We start from the raw sequence: 13,910 nt of genomic DNA on the forward strand, positions 1-13,910 counted from the left end.
AAAAACTACCCCCAACCTTACAATAAGTGTGGAAAATTAACATTCCAAATAATAATTTTTTAAGTGATATGAGAAAAAATTGAATAAATGAGACTACTTTCTTATTTTAGTTGTTATAAAAAGTATAGTAAAAGCCATCACAAAATACTATATATCCTTTTAGTCAGTTTTGTCTTTTTCTCTCACTATAAAATTAATGCTACTAATTTGACAAATTCAAAAGGTCATAATACTAAATAAATTTATTTGTGCAGGATGACTAGTGAAAGTAGATCCTGTGAGTAACTGGCACTTGGAAAGTCTTTAAAATTAGGTTTTAAATGACTTAATAAATAAATGAATAAGTGATTAAGTTAACACTTTATTAATTATATATAATTATATATAATCAATTATATAGTTAATAATTATATAATTATAAAATTATAATTATACATTATAAAATAGTGTTATTATATGTACTTATTAAATATAAAATGATAATTATATCATTATTTATTAATAATGAAAAAAGAAGCTGTTTAAATGGCTATTTCTTATGACTTCTTTATTTTGCCACCAGGTATGTGTACTTTTTGGCATATAATGTTTATAATATCTGATTTGTCTTTTCCATCTCTCAGTCACCCCTGTAGACTGAGATTTTATCACTCTACACTTGAATTCTGGGCCCTGTCTCCTAATTATATAACATGCTCTAATTTCTTCTTACTCTAGTGTAACATGCACACAGCTGCCAAGATCACCGGAATGGCCAGTGGGCTCCTTAAGAGCTGACTTAAGAGCTGACTCATTGTTTTCAGATCATTGTCATCAAGGGGCAGATATGTACCAAAAACACACAGTAGGTGGTCAATGAATGGATGGTGAATTGAATCTTTTTAAAACATACAATTAGGCCACTCAAAGAAGTTTAGTGCCTCCTCACCCTAATAGCTTTGCAATATAAGCTCTTCAGTCTGGCACTGACTTAGTTCCTGGTCCTTGTTTCTGCACTTAACTTTGTCTGTTAATAATTTCTTACATAAGCCTGTCAAATGAAGACACAGCCTCTGTGCCAATCCCTCATTGTGTCCTCATTAACGTCCACATAACTCTGTTTTGTATGTCTTGGAGGAAGATTTCAAGTAGACTAGATATATCATCAAATTTATGTTTCGTCTGACTTGCTATGCACAAGAAATAACCTAGAGAATAAAGTTTAAAGAGAGAGAGAGAAGAAAGAATGTGTGTGTGTGTGTGTGTGTGTGCATGTTTATATGTGTGTGTGTTAACCCATGGATCTCATGTGGAACCAAATAGCAAAAAAATAAATATATTTTCATAAAAGAATGAATATTACCTTCCATTTAGAATGTCACCTTTTCTCCATCAGTCCAAAGTCCATCTGTGTCACTACTTTCAAGGGTAGATACAACATCACAAGCTCCAGGCAGTATTTCTGGAGCATTAAACCTTTCAAACACTGCTTTAGTTATAATTCTCTAAGAGTTAAAATGTAGTTGTTTTTTCATTACTACAAGTTAGATTTTGTCCACTAACTTTTTCATATCAATATGGTAGATATGTTTCATTCAGATACAGTTTTTTTAAATTCCTATTATTGTCTCTATATTCAAATCTCCTTCAGATAGTCAAATCAAAATCATATTATTGATTATTTTTATATTTTGTTTTTTTATATGAGTCACATTTACTAATATTTCTTTTGCATGTACAGTGGTGTCATTATTAGTTACTGTTAATTAATTTTTTATTGTGCCTAATTATAAACTAAACCTTATCATAGGTATATAAGTCTAGGAAAAAACAGTATATATTGGGGGTTTGGTACTATTTGGGGTTTCAGGCATCCATAGGGAAGGAAGTGTTCTGGAAAATATCACCCACAAATAAGAGGGGACTACTGTGGTATGTACTCAATAACTGAATAAAGTATTTTTTCACTTTTGTCACAGAAAAAACTTTTTATGATAGCTATGAGTCATAACAACAGTTTTGATATTTTACTGAAACTGCCCTTGGAGGACCAAGGCTTACTAAAGCCCAGGGCCTGCTTTGATTCTTTTAAAATCCTGTGTACACAGTGCTGTTTATTGTTAGTGAGACTAGGTGACCTGCTGGTATACACAAAGCCATGATTCAATTCCATACACACTGTAGGAGTCTTAAAATATTTATGCAGTAGGAAAGCAAGTGATCATTCGGTGACTCAGTTTCTGAAGTAACCTGAAATGGATTTTTTAAATTAAGGTTTTCTTTAGAAAAAGAACGTAAGAATATAAATAGCATCAAGAGAATATAATGAAGGAAAGGTAACTGGGAATCAAAGGAAACAGAGAAAATTTTCCTCATAGAGAACGGCCTGAAAGACTAAACAGAATAAAGAAATTGAGTCTACTCTAATCAGGACTGGAGAAGAATCACCTGTAAGAGAGAAGAGCTAACCCTGCCCCCCAGTGAACTCAAATGGCTGATGTTTTTCTCCAGCTACACTGAATTCCTCAAAGGAATGGGCCATGGTTATTTTCCTTTGCATTCCCTGTCCTAGTGAGGTACTAAAGCTGAAAGGGCTCCATTTCATAAAAGCTCCATCTCGGGGCACCTGGGTGGCTCATTCGGTTAAGCATCTGGTTAAGCATCTGACTCTTGGTTTCAGCTCAGGTCATGAGCTCACGGTTCCTGAGATGGAGCCCAGCATCCGGCTCTGTGCTGATGGTGTACAGCCTGCTTGAGATACTCTCTCAATGCCTCTCTCTGTCCTCCTTTCCTTGTGCTCTCTCTCTCTCTCTCAAAATAAATAAATAAACATTTTACAAAAAAGAAAAAGAAAACCTCTACCTCTGCTGTTTTTCTACTGGGCCTGTTTACTCATGTTCCATATTTTGCCTCTGAATAAGCCAAAGAAGCTATGTTCTCACTTCAAGGGGGAAGTAAGAAAGTTAATCATTCTCTGAAATTTGTCCTAGGCCCCAAATACCTGATAACACCTAGGAAAAGCCAAATTCCAAACATGTTTCAGGACATTAGCTTTAAACAAACCTTGGCTGATACCGGCATCAATACTTCTACCTTCAGTAATATATAGAATAATACCTATTGTTCACCTCATACTCACCTTTGAATGGACCCTACCATGGATTCCTGAAGAAACATGTACTCTAAACCCTTTTCTGATATGAACCCCGAGCCCCAAACAATGGTGAGACTCACTCTCCTTTCCTTTCTGAGTCTCCCAAACACTCCGTCTGCTATTCTCTGTCACTTGTGCTATTTAATAAACTTTTCCACTTTCTCTGGCTAATGTTTGATTTCTATCATGCATGAAGCCAAGGGCCCTTTTGGCTGGTCTTGTGGGAACTTCCCCTGGGTCCTCAGACCCAGTCCACCTGCATCACTAATATGGTTCTGGGCCCATATTAATTTAACAATAATGTAGATAGATGAAAAGAGGAAAATAGTATAGACTATGACATAAACAGAAGAAACAGAAATTAATTCAAAGAATGGAAAAGAAGAGTAAGGGAAGAAAAACTGAATATAAAATATCAATTAAAATCCTTACATTGTAACTTATTATAGGGAAAATATAATAAAAATGGCATGGGAATATAAAATCATCACAAGAATGGGGGCACCTAGGTGGCTCAGTTGGTTAAAGCATCTGACTCTTGAGTTTGGTTCAAGTCATGATCTCACAGTTTGTGAGTTTGAGCCCCACATCAGCTCTGTGCTAACAATGCAGAACCTGCTTGAGATTCTCTCTCTCTCTCTCTCTCTCTCTCTCTCTCTTTTTCTTTCTTTCTCTCTCTCTCTTTCTTCCATGTTCACTCTCTCCCTCTCTCTCTCTCTTTCAAAATAAATAAATAAAATCTTAAAATCATCACAAGAATGGACATATATAAAACCACGCTTTTTGCTAGGACCTCTGTACAAAATTACACTAACCCTTCACAACCCCTCAATGCAGTGGAGTTAATTTTGTGTGTTCTGCAGACGAGAAAGCAGTTGCAGAAGGGATTGGTATCTTGTACAAATCTCAGTCTTGTTATCTCCAGTTATTTTCAAAAGGTAGGCACTTTTTAGTGGAACAATGGCTGCCAGGGTGACGACATGTTATGCAGAGAAACAAAATTATATCTCAGATGCTGGTAGATATGTATTCAATTAATCAACCTTTGTTTAGTGGCCCAGTGGGCCAGATATGTGCTATGCATGGGATAAATTATTGAAAAACCGAATTTGGGGGGTTAAGGAGCTCAAAATCTAATATAATGTGTTAAGTATACTGATAGAAAGAGGAATGAAATGCTTATGCAGAACATATATATTCAATTATTTACTCATTCTCTTACAACATGCATTTAAAGTGCATATCATGTGCCACGCACTATGTCAAGGTTAGAAACAGTCAGTGAACAAAGCAGGTAATATCCCCATCCTGAGGAGGAGCTATTATTCTAGAGAAGGGCTTTGAGAAAACTAACTAAAGGGAGAAAGAGAAATAGGGTGCAGGGCAGGGACCAAGGTGAGGCAAGCGTAGTACATAGGAACCAAATTTAAAGAGATGCCCACCCTTAGGGTTGTGTAAGGATGCGCCCTGCATTTGCACAACCTTGAGAGTGAGTGCTTCCCTAAACCCTGAGCCCTAGGCACCTCACTAGCCTGCTGGTGGTCCTAGATGGGGGGGTGCATGGAATAAGGAATCTCAATCTGGCATTTGGTGATTAGATAAGGCATCACTAAGACATTGCCATTTAAGTTAAGACTTGAGAGAAGGAAAGGGTATAAGCCCTGAATATATCTAGTGGAAGAGTATTCTAGGCAGAGGGAACAGAGTTGGTACCCTGCATATTCATACTTCCTTCTCTATTTTTCTATATGTATCGTATACCTCAATAAATGTTTACTTACAAAAGCCAATGGGCCCTGTTTCTGCCACTGCCATTGTCCAATATCATGTGATTTAGCAGCAACACCTTTCAGGACTTGTCCCCAAACGTGGCAGATAGGCTGGGTCTGAAGCTAAGGTGATCACCCACAACTTCAGTAAACAGAGTCGGGCCAACATACGAGAAGTGAAAATGGAGGTATTACTCAAAGTAGCTATGGATAAATTAATAATTCCACAGAATTTCTTATTGTCCCCAGTGCTTACAGTTTCCTCCTTATCCAGAGGGACTATGGTAATTTCATGTTTTCACATGTGCCATAAGACACACATGCAAAAAATATTTTGTCTTCTTTTTTTTCAAAATTGTAGCCAATATGTTTTTAGTCGCCCAGGGAGATCACATCAATGTTATGTAATCACAGGCTTCTCAGATAAGGATTTTTTAAAATATTCACGTGGCAATTTATATTCAGATCTTTCCATCCTGCAGTGGAATTTAAAAAGTATCACATAATGGACAAACCACATCATCATTCCACTGGTTGCCAAAATGGCTATATTAACTATAAACAGTTTAAATGGGTAGTTTGCTTTGATTCACAATGAGAGAGAACAGAAGTGGATGGGACAGTTGTGGCTGATGATGTTATTGAGAACTTTCTTTGCTCATCTGATGACTATATGAGAATTATCCTTATTCTTACAGAACATAAGCTGAGGTATTATAGAGTTTCATGATATTTGCACCTGACTTTCAAATGGCACAGGGAGAATATAGGAAAGAGTAAAAGAGAGAGAGGGAGAAGAAAAGAAATAGAGAGTAAAATGAGAAAAAATGGAGTGAAGGATTTACAATTAGTTAATGTGTCTGGTGGCTATATGAGTGGTCAATTTAATGTTTTCTTTCATGTTTGAAAGTGAGAAAAAAGAAGTATTAACTGGGCTAAAATTATGAGCAAATAGGGAAAAAGTTGAACAAAAATAAAAATACTCATTACAAATATGGGAAGAATTCAAAGATAATTCACAGTTAGCGGTCATGAAATAACTATGAAAAATCTCTGAAAGCTCCAGGCAGGTGGGGCTGGGCTGGGCAGGGTGGTGAAGACATTGCATATACAAACAAGCCACGTAGTGACCAGAGAGTAATGATTGTTTGCACCATGAGAACGTTTTCTTGAGTAGATTTCAGCCTAAAATGATTCTCTTGCCACCAAATTCAAGACAAAATTCTTCCTACTGCCATGGAGGGAAGAAAACATATTCAAGCCATTATGAGGAGGCACTGGAGGAGAATGAAACTATTCCAAATGCTATAGCCTAGCATATAAAAACAAAAGTAGCTAGAAGTATAAAGAAGTACAACATGACACACTTTGAACTCTGAATGTGGAACAATTATAAATGGAAAAACTGAATGTAAAATAACCTGTCCAGCGTAATCCAAAATGTGACCTAGAAGAAAATCAGCAGGTGAGCTACTCAGAATCAATGTGAGGGTAAGAAGAGTGGAAGGGGGAAGAGTGCACTGCATTTCCCTAACTTCCCAATTCTAGGTATCGAGATCAAATGACCAGTATCTCATCAGGTGGTAAGTTATTGGGAAATGGTGTTAAACCGTACCTTTGGTTATTTTATATTTTTGATGAAAATTTTGCATCATTTCCATAATTTCAAAACAAATGGAATGATAATGTTTTTCAAAGTTCATCTACCTGATTTCAGGTAATGCGATGTTTCATATTCTATCACATCATTAAAGTTGTTTTCTCTCCCTGAGGGTATTTAACTATGATATTGGCAGGTGTGTTATTAGCTGGAGTATAAACATTATAATGTGGCTACATTTTCTTCTCATCCTTGATACTGGATAGCACGGACCCATGCCAGATCTATTTCCTGTAGATACTTCTGCATAAAGTAACAGGAAGGATAGTTGGCAAATCAAATATGTTCTATCATATAAAATGTATCCTTATCACACTTATTTTCTTATCATTATGAAAGGGAGGTGGTACTAATTGCTTGACAATTTTGATCAAAACTGTCTTTCAGAGAGACAGCATCCCTTGCAGAATAATGCTGGATTTGGGCCAAGTAAGCGACTGTAAATACAGAGAGAGTTCTTTCAAGAGCTGGAAAATGTACAGAGGAAGAGGAAAATAATGCTAAAGAGGCTGAGTTCACAGCACACATTAAAGGAATGATCTTAGGTTGCTAAAGATAGCAAACATTCTGGAATATGAGGTTCTCATCCCTAATCTCTGCAGAGTCTTAAAGTATCAAATCTACAATAAAGTGGATGGTTTTTAATCACTGGCCTCTGTTGAAAGGTGATAGTGTCAGTGTGAAAATTAATATTAGCAATTATATTTTCAAAAGAAGGGTATTATGAGAAATAATAAGTTTTTTACATTGGCAGCCTCTGTCAAGTAACTATGCTTACCAACAGAAAGAACCCAGAGTCAAACTCCTCGAGTAGCATTACCTAATCATGCTTATGGTATTATTAAATATAAGGACACATAGTTCCAATTAAAGGTCAATATAAGTGGTTTTTTAATAGACTGTCTAGCTTCCTTTCATCTTTGAAGACATCTTGGATCACCATGAAAATGAAAATGTCCCATTTAGTTTGATACTCAACAAATTGGTGGTTTGGCTTCTTTGCTGATCTGCCTGGAATGGGAAACTCAGGGTAACAGGAAGCTGAAGAGGAACAAGGGGCTCTTGCAGTTATAACTTAAGAAATCTTCTGAGGTCCAGCCTGTTGAACCTAAACTTTTATCTTTTCAATAGAAAATGCCAGGTTAGGAAAGGATCAGACTTTTCTTGAAAGGAAATTAGTTAGCCTAATTCGAAAATCTGTAGTTTTTAAGCTACATGTACTGGGGCTTTTCTATACGTACATAAGGTGTATTTTACTGTATGACAATATGGCATGTGTAAACCAGGAAATATTTGTGATCTATTCTTTACATTCTTGTAACTTCAGAATATTATTTTGATTGGCCAGGTGAGAACAGGAAGAATTAGCATTCTCTATTCTCCATGCCCAATCCCCCAACCCCCAAATCATCCCCTTAAAGCAAAGAACCCAAAGACAAACTTAAGGGGAGAAAAATTGAAGACAGAGAGGAAAGGAAAGAATAGGAGCCAGTGAAAGCAATCTGCAGGATCTTTTCCCTCAACGTCTCTGTTAGTTTCCCTGCCTCTATTAAACTCCCCCAACCTTCTGCACTAATATTGTTTCCTCAATTCTAGATTCTGTTCCCTGTTAAAGTGCATCTCTATTTATAATTTTAGAGTGAACTCCTGAGAAAATAAGGCTTAGCAATTGAAACTTGCATTAGTAGGAAATACACCAGTTCATCTAATGACAGGTAATTGAACCACACGAGGCGGTGAGGTGATCAGAGCTCTCTGGGCTGGCTCTGATCCCAGCTTTGGCACTTACTAGCTTGAGAGAGCTTGGGGAAAATGACTCAGCCTCCCTGGGCCTCAGATTCCTCATCTGTACAATGGGGGCTAAATATCTGTTTCAAAAGTGTTATTTTTAGGAATAATTAAAATGGTGACTGTATCTATTATGGTACTTACACAAGAATATGCTTGAAAAACATTTGTCCCTGACTCTATTGCCTCCCTTCTCCTTCCTTTCACTGCCCCCTTCTCCTTCCCACCCCTTCTTGGCTCTTTCTTGCCTGTCACCAACCAAAGAAAATGGCTGCAGGCCTGATACAGGAGATCGCCACATGTGCAGGCCCTTGGTGTTTGCTTGCAGATTCACTGTCCACACTTTGTGTACTGCCTTAGATCCTCTTCCCCTAGCCTGTCTCTTAGGCCCTTGGCCACTGGCTCTTAGAATGTCCTGGACACTTCTGCAACCCATACTTCAGTCTCTATCACTGTTGTCTCATTTCCTGTCATGTCCAACTATCTGTCTCTCCCATGACTCCATCACTGGATTTCAGAACTGTCTCCATTACACTCACCACAGCAGAAGCCCAGAACGGACTACACGGGACCCAACTGCTTCTAAATCTGCAAAAGGACCATGGAACCGGAATTAGATTCTGGCTTCCCCAGTAGCTGTCTAAAGGGATCAGATTATATTTCTTCCTGTGAGTAAACTTTGTGCACAGGAAACAGAAAATGGCACGGCATAGGTGCACACATTCTTCTTCCCTCCTTGCTCTAGTAGATATGCCAAGTGGCCCATCCAGAGATCTCTCTGAGGCTGAATGACCAGTTACACTCAGTGCAGTGGCATCCTGCTTAGTAAAGCACTACTTCAGTGATGACGGTGGGGGCAGGGATGGGAGTGGTTTCCATGCTCCCATGTCTCCTTTCCCTTTTCCCTTCACTCTTGCATCTCTGAGATTCCAGTTCCCAGTAATGCCCTACCACTTAAGCCGTACTTAGTTTTAAGGTTTCAAGGAAACCTGTGAACTACGCTGTCCAGGCTTTCTTGCCAATGTCTTCTGGATGATGTTGGCCAAACACAGGGACCAAAAGCAAGGGAAAGAAAGGAAGACAAGGTGTCCTCCCCTCCCCACTTCAGGAGGGCATCTCAGAAGCAGCTGTGTGTCCTTTCTGTGTCCCTCTGGCCCAGGGTGAGGATCATTCTTGCTGTTGCTTGTCTCAGGTGCCTTGGCATTCTCTCTTACTTTTATAACCAATTTCTTATATTAAATTCCCTCTACCAAACCATCTGGCAAGGGTTCTTTTTTTTCCCAATCGAATCCTATTATAACACACAGCAATAAAAAGTTTGATTTTACTTAACTGTGTTTGTGGAATGGTTAAAATAAACTTCTGCTTCCATAAGATATTATATTTATAAGATATTATATGTAGATTTCTAAAAATAAATAACATAAAAAAACTGCTTTTAACTACCTCAAGGGGAATTACCATAAGAAAGCTTTATGGGTTGTCATTTAAAAAGTCAAATAATTTATTTTAGCATTTTAAATGGCATTTGATATTTACAACGAATTATCCCTTTCTAAACATTATGCTTCCGAGTTAGTACAAGTGCAAGTCCTATAATTGCCTTGTATGCTGCCTCTCTCCTGTTTTTATGGTCACTACTGAGGGATCTGGCTCTTTGCATACTGGGCCTGGTAGGTGGTAAATTGGTGGTGTGAGAATATAAGTGCTATCATTTGGTAAATGGGATTCAGATTTCATTTGTTTCCATACCTCCCATGGTGGTTATGGTTAACAAACAAACATTCCACCACCCCCCCACCTCCACTCCAGGTGCCATTGAGAACAGGCATATTTTCTTCCTGCAGGGTACACAATATTTCTAAAATTAGACCCCAAGAGATTTGCATTTATAGCAAGTGCTCTGTAATGGCTCCGCAATGATTTCTGGGATCTCCTTCAATAACAAACACTGCATGGGCGTAATGCAAACGTGAAGCCAGAAATACTTCAGTATCTAGGCATAGAGATGTATGACAGCCTTTCCTGTGAATTTTGGGAGGAAAGGCCTTTCTTCTGAAAGGTACGAATGGGAATCCACAGGGTATGTGAGCCCCCATTCATGGCCTACCAGCAACCACAGTAACAGCACGGAATTATGGAAGGTGGCTGGAGTTCAGAGAATCTTTGCAATGATTTGTTTTCTCTTGACAGGTTTTGTTTGTTTGTTTGTTTTTCTTATACTCTGAAAAAAACCAACTTTGTAGTTCCATAAACTGTTTTATAATGCTTATCTGCAGCATAGACAAGGCTCTCACCTAAGCTGGAAAGGCCTGAATTACGCATGTGATACCTCTTGACTCACATTGTCCCCACAGTATGACCTCAGTCTCAGATGTCCCATTTTCTCTGCCATCCAGAAAGGATGACAAAATTAGAATCCAGTGGTTTGGCATCTCATGGCAACAATTAGGAAGCTTTGTGCCTCTGGAGTTTAAACCATCAGACAGACTCATGTGGAAGAATTCTATTGGGACAAGAATCAGAAATGGGATTCCTGGGGAGCAGCCTTGCTGACATACAGCCTGTACACAATGGACTGGCTGCAGCCACGCTTATGCTGCAGAAATACTTCTGCACAGAGGGCAAACTCACGGTATCTTTGAGCCCCCTGAATGGGCCATGCTACTCCTGCCTTACAGGACTTCCTGCCCAAATCTTCCCCCATTCAAGGACTAAACTTGGGCTTGGGCAGGACACCTCCAGTACCTGTCACAGCACCAGGAAGGAGTCTATCCTGATAGGTTAGTTGGCATGGAAATATTAAGTACTTTTAATATCACATCTGGGGGCATCTGGGTGGCTCAGTCGGTTGAGCATCCGACTTCAGCTCAGGTCATGGTCTCACAGTTCCTAGGTTTGAGCCCCGTGTCATGCTCTGTGCTGACAGCTTGGAGCCTGGAGCCTACTTCAGATTCTGTGTCTCCCTCTCTCTCACTCTGCCCCTCCCCTACTTGCTCTCTCTCTCTCTCAAAAATAAATAAACATTAAAAATTTTATTTTAATATCACATCTGCATAGAAGCAACAAGATACTTAAAACTAGGGTGAATAAAACTAACGCAATGTTGTGTGTCAACTATACTCTGATAAAAAAGAAATAAAACAAAATCAATCAAACAAACCAGCTCGGGTTAATTCTCTCAGAAGTTTGTTTCTTCCTCGAAGTGGCTGAGATTCCTGAGAGTTTGAGTCCATCAGGACAACTCTTCAAAAGATGTCACAGCTTGGGGTGCCTGGGTGGCTCAGTTGGTTAAGCATCCAACTCTGGTTTTGGCTCAGGTCATGATCTTGCAGTTTGTGAATTTGAGTCCCATGTCAGGCTCTGCTCTGACAGTGACAATGTGGAGCATGCTTGGGATTCTCTCTCTCCCTCTCTTACTGTCCCTTCTCCATGCTGGCGCTCTCTCTCTCTCTCTCTCTCAAAATAAATAAACAAACAAAAAGGATGTTACAGCTTCCAAATCCTCTGGTGTCACTGACCAGTAGACATGAGGCTTTTCCAGTTTCTGCACGAGCACTTCCACACATGACTAACATGGCTACCCTCTTGCCCTAAGATCCTCAGTGTACTACTCAGGGCTTCTTCCTACAGGGGTGGTTCCGCAGCTCCCGAGAATGAGAATGGCAGGTGGCATGGAGGCATGGCCAGAGGGCCAGCGCCTCACACAGTATCTCCTCCAGCCCAGCTGTGCTGTGTGACATTTATGTGACAGCCTGTCTGCTCCCAGAGATGAATCACAGAAAATTAGAGAGGGGAAAGACCTACCAGGTCATTTAATCCATACTCTTGCCAATTGGCGATCACTCCCCTACACTCCATTTCCTAGTGCATCATCCAGTGTGGTTTTAAATAGCATGAGACACAGAGGAGTGCTGTTCCCATGCCTTCCTCACCAAGAATCCTCTCTCGCATGTCCAGCCAAATGTTCGATATTTAATGTTTATTTACTCTACTGTTATGCATACAGCAATATCGTGGTTCCTCACTTGCCCCAGGCTGATAAAAAAGCTTCTAAGAATAACTAGGAAGCGAGGACTCTCTTGGCTAGAAAATGCCAGTTTCAGGAAAATCAAAGAACATGGTGGTGAAAAAGGGAGATGATAAGCAGCTTCTGTTAGCTCATTTCAGCTTCTTTTATGTTAATTATGTGCGTATTTAGTATTGTTCAGCTTCTGCTCTCTTGAACAATAGCCAGAACTATGACTAAGCGGTATCATTGGTTTTGGTTTCCACATTTACTTCTGTTTCAATTTTTAATTCGAGTGTTTGTCCCTTCACTTTCTAGATTTAATCGAAGAGTCCGGCTCATCATTGCGATTCAAATAAGGACAATTCGTCAATATTCAGGTGGTTTGTCTATTTCATTTTCTAATCATCCTTTGTTTTTCCAATTTTAGCCAAACACAAGAACAAAAACAGTAAGCCTGTCACATCCCTTCTGGACAGTCTTGTCTAAGAAAAATGTCTGTTTTTCTTTATGTAGGTCCTTGCAGGAGGACTCATTCTGTCTAAGAATGCATTTGTGGTCAGCTTACCTTAATTTGACCCTTTAAGCAAGGCTCACTGCACACAGACCGTACCATCCCACTCTTGTTCATTTGGATTTTGTAATCATCAATGTTCAACACGCCTTCGTGCCAGGTTCCGACATGTACGTAGTCATAGCGATTAGCTTCGGTATACTGCAGATTCATGATATCATACCTACAGAGAAACCAACATGTGCGTCTTGGACATACAGACATAATGTAGAAAACAAAGAAATCTGGTAAACATGTCATAGCGAGAAGGGAGATAAAAGCTGGAATTATCTCACAGCCTAACGTCTGTCAATATTTTCATTTGTTTCTAATGTTTCTTCCGATTTTCCAAAATGTGTGTTTCCTGCTTTAGTGTCTGTGTATTGCCCATATTTGCTAAAGAATATATTACTTTGCACTTCTCTCTCTGCTTATTCTGCCCAAAAATAAGCCTATGTGTGCTGAATTGATTACCATCTCCTTCAAATAATTATTCACTAAGTTATTCTTTGAATGAGTCATGATTCTTGAAAACATTGATTTCTTTATTTAATGTTTAGTTATTTATTTTGAGAGAGAGAGTGTGTGCATGTAAGTCAGAGAGATGCAGAAAGAGAGAGGAGGAGAGAGAATCCCAAGCAGGCTTCCTGCTGCAGAGCCTGATGTGGGTGTTCCATCTCACAAACCATGAGATCATGACCTGAGCAGAGAACAAGCATCAGACACTCAACTGACAGAGCCACCCAGGAGCCTGGAGAATATTAATTTCTTAACTTGATCATTATCATTCTAATGTTCTTTTTCACATTGAGTTGCCATTTTCATTATGCTGGATTAAAGGAACGGAGTTTTACCAAGTCTGGAACCTATTTTAGGTGCTAATAAAGCAAGAAATCTGAGAAACACAGCTTTAATTAAAAAGATGTTGGGGATTTAGCATCTTGAGTACTGACATTTAAACTGGTCTCCTCCCTGATTAGGACAAACATTTCTGAAAT

At 38.9% G+C, this 13,910-nt stretch overlaps 1 protein-coding gene across 1 annotated transcript in view; it reads right to left on the bottom strand.

Moving 5' to 3' along the window:
- Positions 1-13,910, bottom strand: part of GRM1 (glutamate metabotropic receptor 1) — a 398,454-nt gene that overhangs the window by 49,941 nt on the left and 334,603 nt on the right. The window contains exon 5 of the mRNA XM_077776070.1: positions 12,928-13,096. Within this exon, the coding sequence (XP_077632196.1) occupies positions 12,928-13,096 (169 nt within the window). The remainder of the gene's footprint in view (positions 1-12,927; positions 13,097-13,910) is intronic.

Source organism: Crocuta crocuta, unplaced genomic scaffold (genome assembly GCF_008692635.1).
Source record: "Crocuta crocuta isolate KB4526 unplaced genomic scaffold, BGI_CrCroc_1.0 scaffold25, whole genome shotgun sequence".
NCBI lineage: Eukaryota > Metazoa > Chordata > Mammalia > Carnivora > Hyaenidae > Crocuta > Crocuta crocuta.